This window comes from Ipomoea triloba, chromosome 1 (genome assembly GCF_003576645.1).
Source record: "Ipomoea triloba cultivar NCNSP0323 chromosome 1, ASM357664v1".
Classification (NCBI taxonomy): domain Eukaryota; kingdom Viridiplantae; phylum Streptophyta; class Magnoliopsida; order Solanales; family Convolvulaceae; genus Ipomoea; species Ipomoea triloba.
In genome coordinates this window covers 31,089,969-31,106,668 of record NC_044916.1, presented here as the reverse complement: position 1 = coordinate 31,106,668, position 16,700 = coordinate 31,089,969, and the positions used below count along the sequence as shown (strand labels likewise).

Below are 16,700 nucleotides of genomic sequence, written 5' to 3'. Positions count from 1 at the left end.
AAATTGTACTCATATGTTTTTGTAAATGACCAATTATTATGTAGGATTACTTTAAAAATCAAATTTTGATAATAGATGCATTGATTCTCTTTTTACAACAGATACTATTTTAAAAATAGAATGTTTGCGAATCATGTACTCAGATACACTCATGAGATGTCACGAGATCTGAACCTTAGTGATTTTTTTTCATAAAATATATTTTAATAGAGACAGTTGTCTTTAAAAAAAATGTGTGTAAAGTACCGAGTCCATCGGGCAATTTGCGCGTCTGCAGAGCGAAAAATTGAAAGATCCCAACTCTCGTAGTACACACAGCGAGATCTGTCCTGCCTTCATTGGGATTCTCAAATTCTCTGCCGTCTTGAGTGAAAATGTACGGATACTGAGTTTTAGCTCGGGAGTACCGGAAGTTGATAGTTGACGCTTCAATGGCCACTCGCTGTTCGACATTGCTCTTCTTCTTCTTCCTCCCTTCTCTCCTCAGCCTCGGGGTTCACTGTAAAACTCTCAAGCGCGACGGTAATTTCTCACTCTCCAACACCATCATCTACTTCTAAACTCTGTATCTTGCACTATTCTCTATTTTCAGCTAAATTCCAGTGAGGGTTTAATTTGCTCAATATTAAAGTTTAGATTCTTAAAGCCCATGTCTTTATTTATTTCTTTTCTAGATTTTCTTTAGCCAGCAATTTAAACTTAGTATCTAGATGCCTTGGTTACTAATTTTAATTTCATACATTTGTGATCTACCAATAACTGGACTACTACTGTAGGATCACGATCATTATTTCCTGTTAAATTAGGCTAATTATGGATATTATAGCTCAAAATTACAAGGGTCAAAATATTATTGATGCTATTTAACAAATCTACTTACTGCATTTAATAAGAATTCAACAATTGGTAATTTCATCTGAGAAATTGAACAATCCATTATAGGAATTACTAACTAGTCTTTTTATATAATCTTTCCCTATTATAATTTCCGTGAATGCTTACTCGTGTTTTTCTTTTTGGTAAATGGTATAAAATTTTGATCTTTTCATTCAAAGAAAAAAAGGTTAAAAAGTTGATATTTCTGAATTATATAATGAATATGTACTCTTTGGTAACCTATGGAGTTTCAGTGTGAGACTGTTCTCTCCCTGGCCAGTGTGTGTTTGGAAAATGGTCATGAGGTTCATTGAAGAGAAACAGTCAATCATTTGCCATGACATGCTAATTGAATTTGATTGGCGAGTGTAGTGAAAGCTCTGAATGAGATTAAGGCATCTCTTGGATGGAGGGTGGTGTATGCTTGGGTTGGAGATGATCCTTGTGGAGACAATGACTTACCCCCATGGTCTGGGGTTACATGCTCCACTCAAGGTGATTACCGAGTAGTTACTGAATTGTAAGTAGTCCTTCACCACTTGCAACATCACTCCTTCCCTTTATCTAAGCTTTATGTTACGTTGTTTCTAATCTTCTTGTTTGACCACTTGCAGGGAAGTCTATGCAGTTTCAATTGTTGGTCCTTTTCCAAATGCAGTAACAAACTTGTTGGATCTTACTAGACTGTAAGATTCTTTCTTTGATTTCATACTTTCTTCCTCTTTTTAGTTAAAATCTATTGCACTCTGAACTATGGATTGATTGGTTATTTTACCTCACTTATCTCACAAATAACTATTTTTTGTCTTTTACCTATTCTCATTTAATTTTAGAAAGGATGCTTGAATTCTCTCCAGTTTCTAATCTGTATTGTCTTTGATATGGCAGGGATCTACATAATAACAAGCTGACTGGTCCAATACCACCTCAAATTGGGCGCTTGAAGCGTCTTAAAATACTGTAAGACTTCTACCTGTATATTCTTAAGACCTCTCTTTAGAGTATATATTGACGTGCATCTATGCTTCACATCCTCTCAAGTAGAATGCAAAACATGGTTATCAAAAATGAAAAACAAAGTTGACTGCAGATGAAAATCAATATTTATTAAAGAAATGGCTTAAAACTGGTTCACCTCCGTCATGTTCAACAAAATTGTCCTGCTAAATTCAGTTTTGTTACATCTGCTATAATCATCAATAAACAATGGTTATGCTTATGTAGTTGATATGTCTAGTGATCTTAAGCATTTGTTTGCTTTATTTTGCTAGATTAGGGAAGATTTTTTCTTAAATGCGTTATTGTTGTTATTGGGGGCATTTAAAGAAGGACCATAACTTACCTGAACTCAACTAAGCCTTAATAGTTAATACCATTGATTTGGTTTAATGCTACTTCAAAATTTACTTCTTTTCTCATTTACTTTTTCTGAAGTCTGAGAACTAAGTTATGTTGACTTGCTGATTGTTTCATTTCTTCCAGATTTTCAATTTTGCAGTAGATACTGATTTATTTCTCTTTTCATTTTCCCCTTTGTTTTTGTGTATCTCTCAGTAATATAAGGTGGAATAAGTTGCAAGATGTCATTCCTCCTGAAATAGGGGAACTAAAGCAGTTAACACATCTGTAAGTTTTTTCCTCTATTTTTTCTGAAGCTATCCTATATATCTTTCTAGAAAAATTGCACTGTTCGTCCCTAAGTTATATGATAATTGTAGAATTCATCCCTAATTGTTGATCATGCTCACTTTTCGTCCCTAAGTTATCATTGGCGTTGCACTTTTCGTCCCTTTACTAACAAAACACTAGGGACGAAATTTGCAACTTTAGTATAGCTTAGGGACGAAAAGTGCAATGCCAATGATAGCTTAGGGGCGAAAAGTGAGCACGACCAACACTTAGAGACGGATTCTACAATTATCCTATAACTTAGGGACAAAAAGTGTAATTTTCCCTTTGTTTTATCAATAAATAACTGGATGTTTGGTATATCTTCTTCAGTTACCTGAGTTTCAATAATTTTAAGGGTGAAATCCCTAAGGAGCTTGCTTATCTTCCTGAACTCCGTTATCTTCATCTCCACGAAAACCATTTCGTCGGACGAATCCCACCTGAGTTGGGCACTTTACCAAATCTTCGACACTTGTAAGACTTCATTTGAACTTTTCTTCTTTATTTTAGAGTTTGCAACCCTTGGCTTTCTAGCATGTTCTTGATTGACCTACTATCATCGTTGAAATTAATTTCAGGGATGTTGGTAACAATCGGCTGGTTGGGACAATTAGGGAGCTCATACGTATAGAGGGGTGCTTTCCTGCTCTTCGCAACCTGTAAGTTGATTCAAGTTTCGTGTTCCAAATTATCTAACAAGTAATAATATCTTCCAATTTTATTTATTGCGTGATTATCATGATTTCTCTCTCACAAAACTTGCAGTTATTTGAACAATAATTATCTTACCGGAGGCGTTCCTTCTCAACTTGCAAATTTGACAAACTTGGAGATTTTGTAAGTGTTTCTTGTTTATCACAAATCATGTATTGGGGGACTATTTGTGTAATGATTTTAATTATATCAAATGATAGGTTTTCTAGATGTATTAGCTTCCTGTATTTGGCGTATGATTGTCATGTTTGATTACAGGCATCTTTCATACAACAGAATGACTGGTGCAATACCAGCCAGCCTTGGCCATGTTCCTAAACTAACTTATTTGTAAGTGCCTTCTATCAAATTTATTATTATTATTATTATTTAATCATTTCATAATCTGGCTTCAAAACCCTTGTGAATAGTTTCACGGAACTCAATACAAAATATAAAGGTGAGATGCATGTCACTAGGTTGAAGTTTCTCATCTTCATATCTATACTTGCACTTAAGCATCAAACCTTGAGACTGATTAGAGTTAATTATACTACTTGCATTAATGGGGGATTGTAGGAAATGCTGCAAAGAGAGGTTTGAGAGATCTTTTTTACAACTTGTGGCTATGATTGTTTGGGCTTATTATTAATATAATAATTTTAGTAGTTGTGGCATTTTAGAAATAATAACTTATGTGTAATTTCGTCAAAGGTCCTTAATTGTGAAAAGAAGAAGAATCATCCTGAGTTCTCAACTCTCTTATCTCCCTATCTATTGTGTGCGGTTATATATTCCAACTTCTAATTTGAGTGTACGAATATAGAGGTAATGCCACTTTAATGCCTACACTAGTTAATGTTGTTAATTTCTTAATATCAGCATGCAGTCAATTTTCCAACAAATAGGTTATTTTATTATACGGTGTAATAAAAATTAATGTGTGTTTGTTATTTATATGGTGCTTTTCTTTCAAGAGATGATCTTGTTGGCTTATTAATACTGTGAATACATGCACCTAGCTGTGTCCCATTCATTCATATCTCACAAAATTGTTAAATTCCATACTGCATATAAGATTTGTGCACATAGCAGTGATTATATATGTATTTATTATTGGAGTGTCCATTGTTACAGTTATCTGGACCACAACCAATTTTCTGGTCGGATTCCTGATGCGTTCTACAAACATCCTTTCTTGAAAGAAATGTAAGACAACTAATACTGATATCATTGTCTTCGTTCTCAACTTGATTGATTTTTTTAAGATCCCGGTCTAATTTAAACTAAAATGTGGTTACGTTGCAGGTACATCGAAGGAAACTCATTCCGGCATGGTGCAAATCCCATCGGGGTCCACAAAGTCCTAGAACTTTCCGACTCGGACTTCCTAGTTTAGAACATAAATACGCACATACACATTCATTAGTTGTTTAGCTGATAGGATAGTTGTGATACAATTAAGTTTTGGAAGAAATGAGTGGGTGGCCAAGTGCTGGAGCAATCTGAGCTGAGAGTGCCTATTCTTTATATCTGTAGATGTAGAAGTGTAGAGGTCAAAGTAATTGTTATTTTTGCTGTTGATGAAAAGCAGTCGATCTGCCCTTGTTCAAATAATTCTCGATCTGTACATGTGACCACATTACACCACGTTTTACTTTACTGATTGCATAACCAAATTCTTGAATCTGTGTAATTCATTAGGCAAATATTTGCTTGGAGCTGAGCAACAGAAATATTATCTTTTGTCAACAAAAAAGCAAGTTGCAGCAATTTAAATTTTTACGAAATTGCGAATTCTCATGTTTAATTTTAACGAAGCATTATATTGGAATATGAGTTTCTCGAAAATTTTGACTATTAATTAATACAAACTTAATGCATAGCTTTCACAAGTTAGACACATTAATCCCTCCATTAGGTCAGGGTTACTTTTAAAATTGGAATTGCTCCCTCCTTTCCTTATCTACTCGATCTAAAGAAGATACCAATTTTTTTGTGTGTACAAGTTTTTAAAAAAAAATTATCTACTTTTTTAAAAAATTAAATAGTGCCATGCATGCATAGTGAGTTTTAGCTGCACTCACCCCAGGCCACAACTTGTGTGTTGTGGCCGAAATTGAGTGTCGGGCAGTACGGGAAGGTCTTGAATGGGCACGTAAGAAGAATGTGCGAAAACTTGTAATTCAATACAAGTTTGTTCTTTGATAGAAAACATTGGGATCCCCCCTCTTGATCTATTTTTATTTTTAAAGATAAATTAGAATTGTAACTAATGAATGAATAATAGATCATATTTTAACTCTTTTGTAAATGATGCAGATTATAATAAGCTACGTGTATAATTTTTTTCTCCACATCATTACATTACATGAAATTTTATATATAAATAAATCTAAAAAATGTAAAATTAAAATGGCGGTAGTTCTAAGCACCTAGCGGGCGTGTTAAAGGTCCTAATTCAAATTGTCAAATAATAATTTGTAGCGAGCTAATTACTTTATCTTTGAATAAATGAGAAGATTTTATTAATTCAAATTGTCAAATAATAATGTGTAATTTGTAAAACCTTATCATTTTTGTGAACATTTCATTTGATAATAATCCCTTTTAGGCTACAGTTGTTTTCCAATCCCCCAGCATTTTTTTAAATTTGATGAACATTCTTGTTTTCGATTGTAAACTCGGCATGCATGATATAAGTCGCAATTGTTTATGCTAAACAAAAACGTGATAATCATAACTCAAATTATTTGTAGCGTCAATAAACATAACTCAACTCCTTTTAAAAAGAGTAATAAACAACTTGTAGAGTTTGAAAGTAATTTCATAGTGACAATTAAGAAAACTACTCTGATAAGGACGTAAAGGAATACATAGTGCTTTCTCATTAAGGCAATAAAGGGATTCTCCAGCATAGAAATTGATTTTTTATATGGATATGAGGAATGTGAGTGCATACTTGCTTGCAACCCAATACAATGATCTTCATGTCAAAGACCATTTTTTCAAATCCCTTCCGGCCTTCTTACACCAACTACCATGTAATGTGATGACATTACTGTTATCATTCCAAATAGGTGATCATAGGTCCGAACCCTAGTGGTGAGAGCTTAGATTAAGAAGGAGAAAAAGAAGAAGGGCTTGACAGTTTTTAAACGCTAACCTTATTGGTATTTTGAGACCTTAGTTCATTTATTTTTTTCTCTTTTTTTTTTCTTCTCTAGTAGGAAAAGAAAAAGTAATTTGAGGTTAAACATGTTGGAAATATAATTTCTATTTACTTTTGATTATATAAGTTGAATGGCTTTCTTGTGATTCCTAAGGCAAAAAGGAAGTCCAAACTTTTGGATTTCCTTCTCTTGAGAGAACCAAAAAGTTCATTTTGCAGAAAAGAAGCAAGGACAGAAATGCTTCAGCAACAAACACATATAAGAAGATCCCAATGTTGGAAAATACTAACCATCAAGAAGAAGAAAGGAATACTTTTGCTTGGGTGCTTTTAAGATCCAAAACCAGGGCTTGCATGCAAAGGCATCTGACTTTACTTGTCTCCTCTCTCAAACCATACCCTATATTAACAACCTAAAACAGTATCTCCCCTTAATTAACTTATCTTTCTCCTTCAAATAAGCACCCCCCTCCATTACACATATCACCTGATCATTTCTGTTCCAGAAAAAGGGGGCCATCTTAAAGAATGGCAGCATTTATTAAGCAAATGAGGTAAGGTAACCACGGTCACAAGATTAATTATGCACAATTTTCATATTTGCGTTTTCAATAAAGTACTGACTTCTTTCAATAGAATGAAGTTTTCTGGTGCAGAGGAGGATAACAAAGATGGCAGCAGGAGAACAATAGCTCAAAAATCTCAATCGCTTAAAGGTACCCTCTAGAAGTTTAATCTCAATGACATAAATGCTGGTTCAGGAAGAGTGTTTGAAATGATGGTAACTTACCTAGAGATGCAGAAATGATAATCAAAGCTGAGTTTTGCAGATACGAAAAGAGGCCCAAGCTGGTTGGAAAGACAGCTCTCGTCAAGAAGAATGAGTCAGGATTATGATTCCAAAGAAGGTAGCATTGATTATGCAGTTGCAGTTGCCGCGGCTGCATATGCCATTAAATCACTGGAAGACTCAATCAGGGATCAGAGGAAAGGTCCTGTACCAGAGAAAAATGTTACAATAAGGACAGCAACAATAGTTGATACTGGAAAGCCAATAGCACCAACCTCATCCATTAGGAAGGCACCAACCTTCATGAATAGCACAAATGGAGTGGCCAGCTCCAAACCTGAAATTGAAGCAGCCGGGAAGATTGACAGACCTGCTGCAACATCCTTCAGAAAGACTCCCACATTTGGAGAGAGGCTGTTGGATCGTCCAGCCACTCAAAAGCCAGGGACTCCGGTGAATCTTCCATCAAGACAGTTTTCATCTCAACCATCCACCCCAAGAGGGCCAAGTCCAACAAAGGTTGTAAAAGGAGGTCCCAGGGCAGATGTTTGGGAACAGGAAGAGTTGGACAAGATCAGAAAACGGTACCTGTTTATTTTCATTGCAACTAGGAGCCTGCACTCAATATTAATCCTCAGAAAACTATAAATAATAAGAGAAGTATTGTGTTTTATCTATTTTTCACCCTTCAATTCACTGAGAAGAGAAGTTACAGGTATGAGAAGCTGAATTCCACAATTGATGAATGGGAGACTAAAAAGACAAAAAAAGCCAAACGCCATTTAGAGGAAACAGAGGTTTGGTTTTCTGTTTTCAATCTAAATCAGCAGATCAGTTGAACCTTTGGATTTTGATCACTAAGAACATGGTAAATGAAAACTACAGGCTGACTTGGATACCAGAAGGGCAAAAGCTCTGGCACATTACCGCAATGAGGTTGAGAGGATTGTAAACATTTCGGAAGGAGCCAAAAGACAGGCAGAGCAGAATCAGCAAAACGAAGAGCTTAAGGTGAAAGAAAAGGCAAGCAAGTACAGATATACTGGGAATGCCCCATCAACATGTTGGTGCTTGTAAATCAGACCTGTGAAAAGTATTCTTTCAATAATAAGAAAATTGAAAAAGCTTGTCAGTATATAATCTCCAAAATTTTATGACAAGGACAAGAAGTGAATATTTATTGTATTGTATTTCTAGATTGTATAGAAGAGAGAGATCATGGATGTGTGTAGATTGACAAAATACAAAACTTGTATTAAGCTTCCATAAGGGAACAACTACAGCATTGAAATGATGAAATACTACTTAAAATGTGTTATATGTGGTCATTGCTAACAAACATGAATAAAATGTCAACGGTGAAATTGGCAAGGCTACTGTGCCTAGGAAAAGTGCAATATAAACCCCAACTTCCAATCACAGATTAAGCATTGATTCCATTTAAAGAAATAACTAATTTTTACAGCACCTTTGATATAAAACCAAGATCATATTAAAGCTGGACAGCACTATAAATTGAGAAATAAAGCTATTACAAAAAAAGTCCTTAATTACACCCTAAAATTTCCAATGCAAGCAAGAGATGGGAGAAGATATCCTCAAACTAATTGCAAGCAAATCTTCAACTGGCTATCTCTCTTGCCAGCCAATCCAAAGCAGGATATGAAAAGTAGAGCACTACGAAGGATGGAAGAGCGAAGAGGATTGTGAGCACCAAGTATACCACTATGATTGCAACACTGGAGGGTATTATTGCAAATATAACCAGAAGAAGTAAAATAACCAAAGGAAACTTGGACGTCAAGTGAATGAAGAAATCCAGAGATTTGTGCAGAGAAAATTGTGGCCTCTGGTTAGTACTTGTATTACTGATATGGCTATGAGCACCACTGTTTGACCTTAAATTTCCAAGGCGATGCGGCCTGCGGTTGATTGTGGTGGTATTCCCAATAACTGAAACACCCCTTGGGGGCCACAACTGTTGGTGATCCCTGCATATAGAGGAAGGAGACTTGGCCCTATCACCATTTCTGCTCTCCACCATCCAAAGAAGGAAGAAGTTCTTGCTAGGGAATTTTACATGCCCTTTGTAAACTAGTCGAAGTGTCAACAAATTGCACCAAGGGCATGAAATGAACAACGGAATCTGGATCTGATGCATAGAGAACTTCAAAGCAGCCCACTTAAGTCCCAACATGCAATTTTTGCATATTGTGTGTCCACACCATAAGACATAAGGCACATTCTCAACGATATTAAAAGATTCCCAGCATATTGGGCATTCCAGTCCTTCACCTGAGCTGTCATTAGAACATGTCTCATCATCATCCGAGATTTCATGGCAAACTTGATTCGGTGTAGCAGAATCCTTCTTCTGTCCAAAGCTTGAGACAGCATTCGAAATGGACCTCCACATAATGGCGAAGGGCAATCAAATCACTATTTGATGTGAAAGACAGTGTTTGCAAATTGGACACTATCATCAACACGAATTACTTTTTGCAATTCATTTTTAGGGAAGTTCTTGTTCACTGGCCTGAGTCTCAAACGACAAATGGCTTTGTTCATTTCACACTGGTCTCCCCTATCAAACCTGCTATATTAGTAAGGAATAAGATAGAAACACATCTAATACGTCTTCTTATTGAAAGTAAACAAACAACTCTGATATGCCCAAACAATTTAAGCAATGGTCTATGAATTACCTAAAATCTCGGGTAAAACTAAAACAAATCCCTTCACATTACCATTACCCTCAACAAGTAGCATCTTAAGAATGAAACCCAAGGAGGCAGCAGAAAGCATATAAGCATGCTCTTTAACAATGAAACAGTTTCAAACCCATTCCAGTAACATCATGCTATTCTCTTATATTCTTCCAATTTTTCCTTTTTGGTTTCTCCTTTCCAGCCTCTACTAATTTTGAATTGAAGAAATGCACGTTACCATACGTCAATGAAGCACCTCTACAGCACTCCAAGATCATTCCCTTTCATTCATTATAACCCTTATTTTCCGAATTAAATCTAATAGAAATAAATAACATGCATAAAGTTTACAAAATAAAAATGACAAAGATCCCCTGATACAAATCAAACCTAAGTTTCAAATAATTACGGGCTAATAACCTGGAATCGATCGATCAACTATTATTTTCCCGATGCATCAAAGACAGATGCGACATGCATGCAAGGATAATTGAAATATCAGCATGCAAAGAGCTCAAATCTAAAGGCCAATTTCGAAACAAATATGAAAATGAAAATATTGGGAAAAAAATCGGAAATAATCGTGTGTATGCATATACAATTATACATTCATAGAAGGCCTTACTTTCATGAATTCATTCTTAGAAGAATCGAGAAGAAAGCTCAGAAGAGAAGAGAAAGGCACACGGAGTTTCTCTCTCCCTCTATCACCAACAATGATGGAGAGATTGATCCCGAGACAAAACGCCGTACATCTCACCACTTCAACTGGAACTCTAATTGCCATTTATTTATTTATATATACATGGTCTTTAGATTTAGATATGAAAAATAATCAGGCTATTTTTGGAAAAATGATCTCGAATTATTATGGAAATAATAATTAAATTCTTTTATTTGAAACATTTCTTAATACAAATTTAAATTTGAAAAAAATGTTTAAATTCACCACTAAATTATTCACGAAAACTTAATTAGGTCACTAAATTCTTAGAAATTGTAAATGACATCTCAACAAATTAAAAGTGTGTAAGTGAATCAATTATCCAATCACTATTTCATATTTTATTGATGTGACAATATTTGATCTAAATTATTCCAACGTTCGTTAGCACAACATATACCTTTAGATGAAATAAATTCATAGAAGAAATCCCAACAAAATAAATGAAGGCTTCATCTTTGATCTCATAGACTTTTCATGCTTCATCTCATATCAAGATGAAGACTTTCTCTCTTTATGAGACGATGGCTTCATATTGATTTGAAATGAGATTTAATTGATGATAGCTTAATTAATTTTATGGTTCTTGCTTGAATGAAGAAATGTTGAGATGTATAATAATAATTTGTGTGAATATAAATTTAAGGGAAAATGGCACTTTTCCCCCTAAGTTATGTGCATATAGCACTTTTCCCCCCTGAGTTATTAAAGTGTCAGTTTTTCTCCCTCAGTTATTTTAAAAGTGATAGTTTCCCTCCTGAAATGTTAAATTGACATTTTTGCCCTTAAAAATAACTATTTCATTTATTTTTATTCCCCAACCAATTATATTACTAATATGTATGGAAGATTACGGTTCGATACGAACCTAATCGAACACCGTAGCAATTGAACTTAAAAAGTATGGACGGTTACGATTACGATTCAGAACCGAAAAAATAAAATAAAATAATTGTTAAATTTAGACTATTTTTAAATAAGAAATAAAATTATAAAAATAAATACAAAAATTTTGATTGGCGGTTCAAAATCGAAAATGGAACCGAACCGTACTGATTTATCAAATAAGTGTTTGATCATTTTCACTATATATGACTGGGGTTCTGGTTCATGGTTCAACAATTATTTAATTTTATTTTTCGGTTCTGAATCATAACCAGAACCGTCCATACTATTTCAGTATGATTGCTACAGTGTTTGGTTAGGTTCGAACCGAAGCGTGATCATTCATACATATAAGTAATAATTTGTTGGAGAAAAAAATAATGAAATAATTATTTTTAAGGGTAAAAATGTCAATTTAACATTTCAGGGGGAAAAACTGCCACTTTAATAACACAGGGGAAAAAGTGCTATATGCACATAACATAGGGGGAAAAGTGTCATTTTCTCTAAATTTAACTGATAAAAAATAATACATAATTAGCTATAATAATAAAATGACTAGTTGGTAACTCGAAAATTGACTATTTGGACCAATTTTACGATTTCAAGTTATTTAAGGAGACAATTACAAATTTTGAAGTTCAATAGGCTAATTATAACTTTGTGTATAGTTCATTGTCAATTTGAACATTTTTTTTCAATTCGAAATAAAAGTGATAGGTACTTGAACTATTACAAAAGGCGTGTGCAATTCCAAATTTATCATTGCCTTAAACGGATTCTAACTGGAAAAAAATACCAAAATGATTAAATGAGCTAAAGTTAGAAAGATTGACGAGGGATCGAATCTAAATTTGAAAATCAAGGACTACATTGCATATATGTTAATATTTGATGGACCAAAAGTGCGATTACATCATCTTCTTCTTCTTCTTTTTAAACAACATGCTAAAAGTTATAGTTATACCTTCTCAAGTTCTATTGCACAATTTAAGCTTGTTGGAACTCAAATGTTAATTATTGGTTTTTGTAATAGTTCAATTACCTACCTAATTGTTATCTAAATTTTTATAAGGATATGATGACAATCAAACATACTTTAAGGTTATGAGAACATTAATATTGTTATAATAAATTGTAATGAACATTATTATTTTATTTACTAGTCGGTTAATGAATTATATTCAAATTATTTAGAATTTAATTTTTTAAATAATTTTAACATTATTAAAAATGTATAATAAAAAATTTCATTTTAAGTTTATTATAATATTCAATTATTATTGAATATACTATTGAGAAGATGGTTTTTTTGATGAGTCATATCATAATGGTTGACTAACTTTTTTTTTTTTTTGAAAATTGGTTGACTAACTATTAATTCTTCTTTAATCACATTTCATTCTTCAATTGGTTGTAAGATGACATTCTCCACACAACCTTCATGCAATTTTTGTTTGCTCAACTGTTACCCATTTTACACTAACAATTTCTTTGTTAGGCATTTAGGCCATTATCTTCACCCATGAAATATATTCTCACTTTTAAAATGTTATATCATTAAATTTACAATCATTTATTATTCACTCTCCAACCATGCAATTCTCTCTCATTTTTAAAAAGGCAAAAACTTGTGTGAGACTGTCTCACCATGAGACGGATGGGGTCAAGATGCAAATGTAACACTTATATGCACAAATGTCATATTTATATGCTCAAATGTAATACTCTCTCTGTCCCATTTTACCTGTCATATTTACTATTCATTGGTCAAACCAATTCTTCCTTCTTTGCTTATTTTCTTTAGTAATTTTTTATTATTTTTAAATTTAATTTTTTGTGTTTAATAGTACTTTTAATGTAGTTTATAAATATATAAATTTTATATATTAATGCTAAACTTAATAATATGAAAATTTGGATTAAAAATTACTTCAGTCAAGCCTCGTTAAACGAACCAGACAACCATTTTGGGACAGAGGTAGTACTAATCAGGAATAAAATTTTTGTTACTTATAAGGGTAAATGTAATACTTTTAAGGGAAAATACAATACTTTTACATTTCGATTTAAAAGTATTACATTTTTCCACAAAAGTATTATATTTTCCCTTATAAGTAAGGGAAACTTGTCAATATTACTTATTATGAAAAATGTATTACTTTTTCTTTAGTAAGTAACAAAAATTGTATTCTTGATTAGTGTTATATTTGAGCATATAAGTATGATATTTGCACATATAAGTATGACATTTGCATAGTGCTTTGACCCGACCCGACCCGTCTCACAAATAAGGATCCGTGAGACGGTCTCACACAAGTGTGACCCTTTTAAAAAATGGCCACTGCCACATCAACTTATAAAAAAAATTATTTTTTATTGATAAAATAGTAATAATAATATAAATACCTCTCTCTCCGCAAAATAATTTACAAGTTTGCCGTGTGAGATTTGCAAAGAGGCCTGTACATGTCATTTTTTTAAGCCACGTAAACTTTACAAGGAAACCTTGCAAATGACCGTATTTCTCAACTATTTTTCCAATTGCAATCTCCAAATAAAGTCAACTTTATATATTTAAAAATCGACCACTTGCCTCAAGTCCTCAACAAACTAACATATGAATCCCAACTAATCACTACTAAAATATTTACTTTGTTGCATTTAACACATACAGATTCATTACATTATTATGGGTCGAAATACAAACAAGCTAGATGACATAAAATGAATTTGTATAATCTTATGGCCCCCTAACCCAAGTATCCTCATCCTCACCCAAAAAAAAAAAAAAAAAAAAAAAAAAAAAAAAAACCTCAAGTATTCAAATTATATTAAATATTTACAGGGCATTTGGTTGGGATGAAGGAATTAGGGGAAAAGAATTGTACAGGGAATTGAAAGGTAAGAAATATGACTAAAATGCCTTTATGTTGTAGTAGTAGTACGCTGAATTAGTAGTAGTACTACTACTACTACTGAAGTAGCAGCGATAACATACATAAAACAAGGAAAACAAATGAACAAAGAAGCAATAGAAAACTGGATAATATAATGCAAAATTGAAAGAAAAATATAAAGAACAATTGCCAGCAGATGAGAATGAGTGAATGATAGTGATGAGGATATATGTGCATTGATAGAAGGGCAAAAATGTCTTGACAATAGCTTTTTCCTCCAATTCGGCACTGAATTAGAATTCATAGAGGGGTGGCTATGAATTAGAATTCATCAAATAGAGGGAATTGCAATTCGGATGAAATTGCAATTCCCTCCAACGTAGCCAAACACCGTAATCGAAGAATGCATTGAATTATGTTATAATTTAAATTCCTTTCATGTCAACCAAACAGGCAACATTAGGGTTTTTAGTCGTAGGGATTTTCATTGATTTTTGCAACTTTTTGATTAAAAAAAAATTAAAAAACTAATAAGTTACCTTTTTTTTTTTAAGTGACATGTGGAAGTGTTTAATTCTTCACTATTGAAAATAGAATCAAAATCGAAAGTGATCATCAAAACTATTTCTTTCAGAGTAGATGCATACAAATTAAAGCGGAGTAATTGAAATTAAACATACACATCATGGCAGAGAAAAATAAATGAATTACAAACAAGAAAGGATAAATCAATGTTTCTTCAAGAAATCTCCGGCCATCTTAGCATATTCTCCATATTTATTTCCAGAATGAGATTGGGTTGTGGTAGAAGATTCATCATGTTTCTTGAAAATCCCTTCTGCCATCTTTATATACTCCCCGTACCCACCGGAGTGATGATCGCCTTGATTATTACCCCCGGAATGCCCCGAAGAATGAGCGTGTTGGGCGGCGGCGGCGGAGTGGTGGGCGGATCCGGCGGCGGCGGTGGCAGTTTGGGAATGGGAAGTGTGGTACTTGTGGAGATAATCCTCCGCTTTCCCGACGTACTTTCCCATCCCCTTCTCCTCTAGCTTCCCGTAATGCGACGCCGCGTTGAGAAGATCGGCGGCGGCCCCGGCTAACTCCGCCTTGTCTGTCTTGTTCGGCTTGTTGGGATCGTTATGAAGCTTTGACTTGGCGGCTTCTCCCAGCAGCTTGGCGCTGGACATCAGCTCGGCTTTCGTCGGCGCCGGGTGGTTGTGGTGGCTCGATTGACCCGGCTTGGCATGACTACCTTCATTGTGCCCACGCGAATCCATGTCTGAATTATCTGGAGATTTTGGGAGAAATTAAAAATTGGCTGGAATTATTGATTGGTGCGATATGATGGAGCAAATGGAAATGGGTATTTATTTGCAAAGTCGTGGGCGAGTGAGTATTGTTTTATTTGGTTTTGGACTTTCCGGCAGAGAAAACGAAGCTTCCTATACGACGATTTGAATTGTCAACGCGTTTATCAGTTAATATTCAATTGTAGTCGCGTCTTGCCGAAGAGGCGCGCACACGTCAAGCCCGTGGGTTATCCGTTTTTGCCATCGCTAAGCAATCTTCACAAAGGATCGTTATTCGTTAGAGGTTGGAATATACAGACACATAATATATTACAACATATTATGTTTTTTTAATTAATAATTTATGTACCTGTAATTATCATTTTATGCAAATTGAGTGGACTGGTTTATTAAAAGAAGTTTAAGTACTTGTTCCAAACTAGCTAGTCTAATAGTATTTTGTCTCGTACATGAAAGAATCTTACACAAACATATAATTATAAGACATTAAAGTTATTAATATACCGTGGTAGTTAAACTTATTTAGTGAAAAAATTATTTATGTTTACTTTATATTGATAATGCATGCTTTGCATTTATATATATGATGATAACAATGATATGACAGAAAATATATAATATGGTGAAATTGAACACATGAATTAACAAGTATATGATATGATGCTGAAAATATCCGTATGTATATGAAAATAGTTGTATATGAAACGACAAAAGTGTCTAATTGATAATCGATTGTTTTCTCTACTCTTTTTTATTTTTTATTTTTTATTTTTTGAAAGAGATTAAAAGTGGTTGGAATTATTGAAGTAGTGATTGAATTGTGGGGTAGGAGTTATAAAGGAAGGGACAAGTGGAAGTGGATATTTGTATCTACAATTGTGGCTAAGATCATCTGTTTCACAAAGATCTTGACTTCACCAAGTAACCAATTTTTAATTTAATTATTATTTGCAAAAATTAAATTAATG

At 33.8% G+C, this 16,700-nt stretch overlaps 4 protein-coding genes across 9 annotated transcripts; 2 read left to right on the top strand and 2 right to left on the bottom strand.

Annotated features, from left to right (window-relative positions):
- Window positions 1–260: 260 nt before the first annotated feature.
- On the top strand, window positions 261–4,992 carry LOC116032460 (probable leucine-rich repeat receptor-like protein kinase At1g35710). Its single transcript, XM_031275033.1, has 11 exons — window positions 261–522; window positions 1,249–1,396; window positions 1,491–1,562; window positions 1,765–1,836; window positions 2,431–2,502; window positions 2,878–3,021; window positions 3,126–3,206; window positions 3,313–3,384; window positions 3,520–3,591; window positions 4,378–4,449; window positions 4,549–4,992. Exons 1-11 carry the CDS (start codon window positions 432–434, stop codon window positions 4,637–4,639), a joined length of 987 nt encoding a protein of 328 aa, XP_031130893.1. The 5' UTR covers window positions 261–431; the 3' UTR covers window positions 4,640–4,992.
- A 1,780-nt stretch (window positions 4,993–6,772) lies between these two features.
- On the top strand, window positions 6,773–8,520 carry LOC115996095. Of its 2 annotated transcripts, none has more exons than XM_031235242.1 (5): window positions 6,773–6,971; window positions 7,049–7,128; window positions 7,243–7,786; window positions 7,918–7,999; window positions 8,088–8,520. In XM_031235242.1, exons 2-5 carry the CDS (start codon window positions 7,050–7,052, stop codon window positions 8,277–8,279), a joined length of 897 nt encoding a protein of 298 aa, XP_031091102.1. In that variant the 5' UTR covers window positions 6,773–6,971; window position 7,049; the 3' UTR covers window positions 8,280–8,520. The 2 variants fall into 2 exon arrangements, with proteins under 2 accessions (XP_031091102.1, XP_031091097.1); XM_031235237.1 differs by having other exon boundaries at window positions 6,774–6,966.
- A 92-nt stretch (window positions 8,521–8,612) lies between these two features.
- On the bottom strand, window positions 8,613–10,660 carry LOC116020216. Of its 3 annotated transcripts, none has more exons than XM_031260703.1 (2): window positions 10,536–10,660; window positions 8,613–9,798 (listed from the first exon to the last, which is right to left on the bottom strand). In XM_031260703.1, the coding sequence occupies exon 2, from the start codon at window positions 9,616–9,618 to the stop codon at window positions 8,824–8,826; it is 795 nt and encodes a 264-aa protein (XP_031116563.1). In that variant the 5' UTR covers window positions 9,619–9,798; window positions 10,536–10,660; the 3' UTR covers window positions 8,613–8,823. The 3 variants fall into 3 exon arrangements, with proteins under 3 accessions (XP_031116563.1, XP_031116559.1, XP_031116566.1); XM_031260699.1 differs by having other exon boundaries at window positions 8,613–9,795; XM_031260706.1 differs by having other exon boundaries at window positions 8,613–9,786.
- A 4,352-nt stretch (window positions 10,661–15,012) lies between these two features.
- On the bottom strand, window positions 15,013–15,837 carry LOC116017227 (nodulin-related protein 1-like). 3 transcript variants are annotated; one of them, XM_031257787.1, is made up of 2 exons: window positions 15,401–15,837; window positions 15,013–15,364 (listed from the first exon to the last, which is right to left on the bottom strand). In XM_031257787.1, the coding sequence occupies exons 1-2, from the start codon at window positions 15,697–15,699 to the stop codon at window positions 15,148–15,150; spliced, it is 516 nt and encodes a 171-aa protein (XP_031113647.1). In that variant the 5' UTR covers window positions 15,700–15,837; the 3' UTR covers window positions 15,013–15,147. The 3 variants fall into 3 exon arrangements, with proteins under 3 accessions (XP_031113647.1, XP_031113638.1, XP_031113631.1); XM_031257778.1 differs by having other exon boundaries at window positions 15,013–15,368; window positions 15,405–15,835; XM_031257771.1 differs by having other exon boundaries at window positions 15,013–15,824.
- Between the last annotated feature and the right edge of the window lie 863 nt (window positions 15,838–16,700).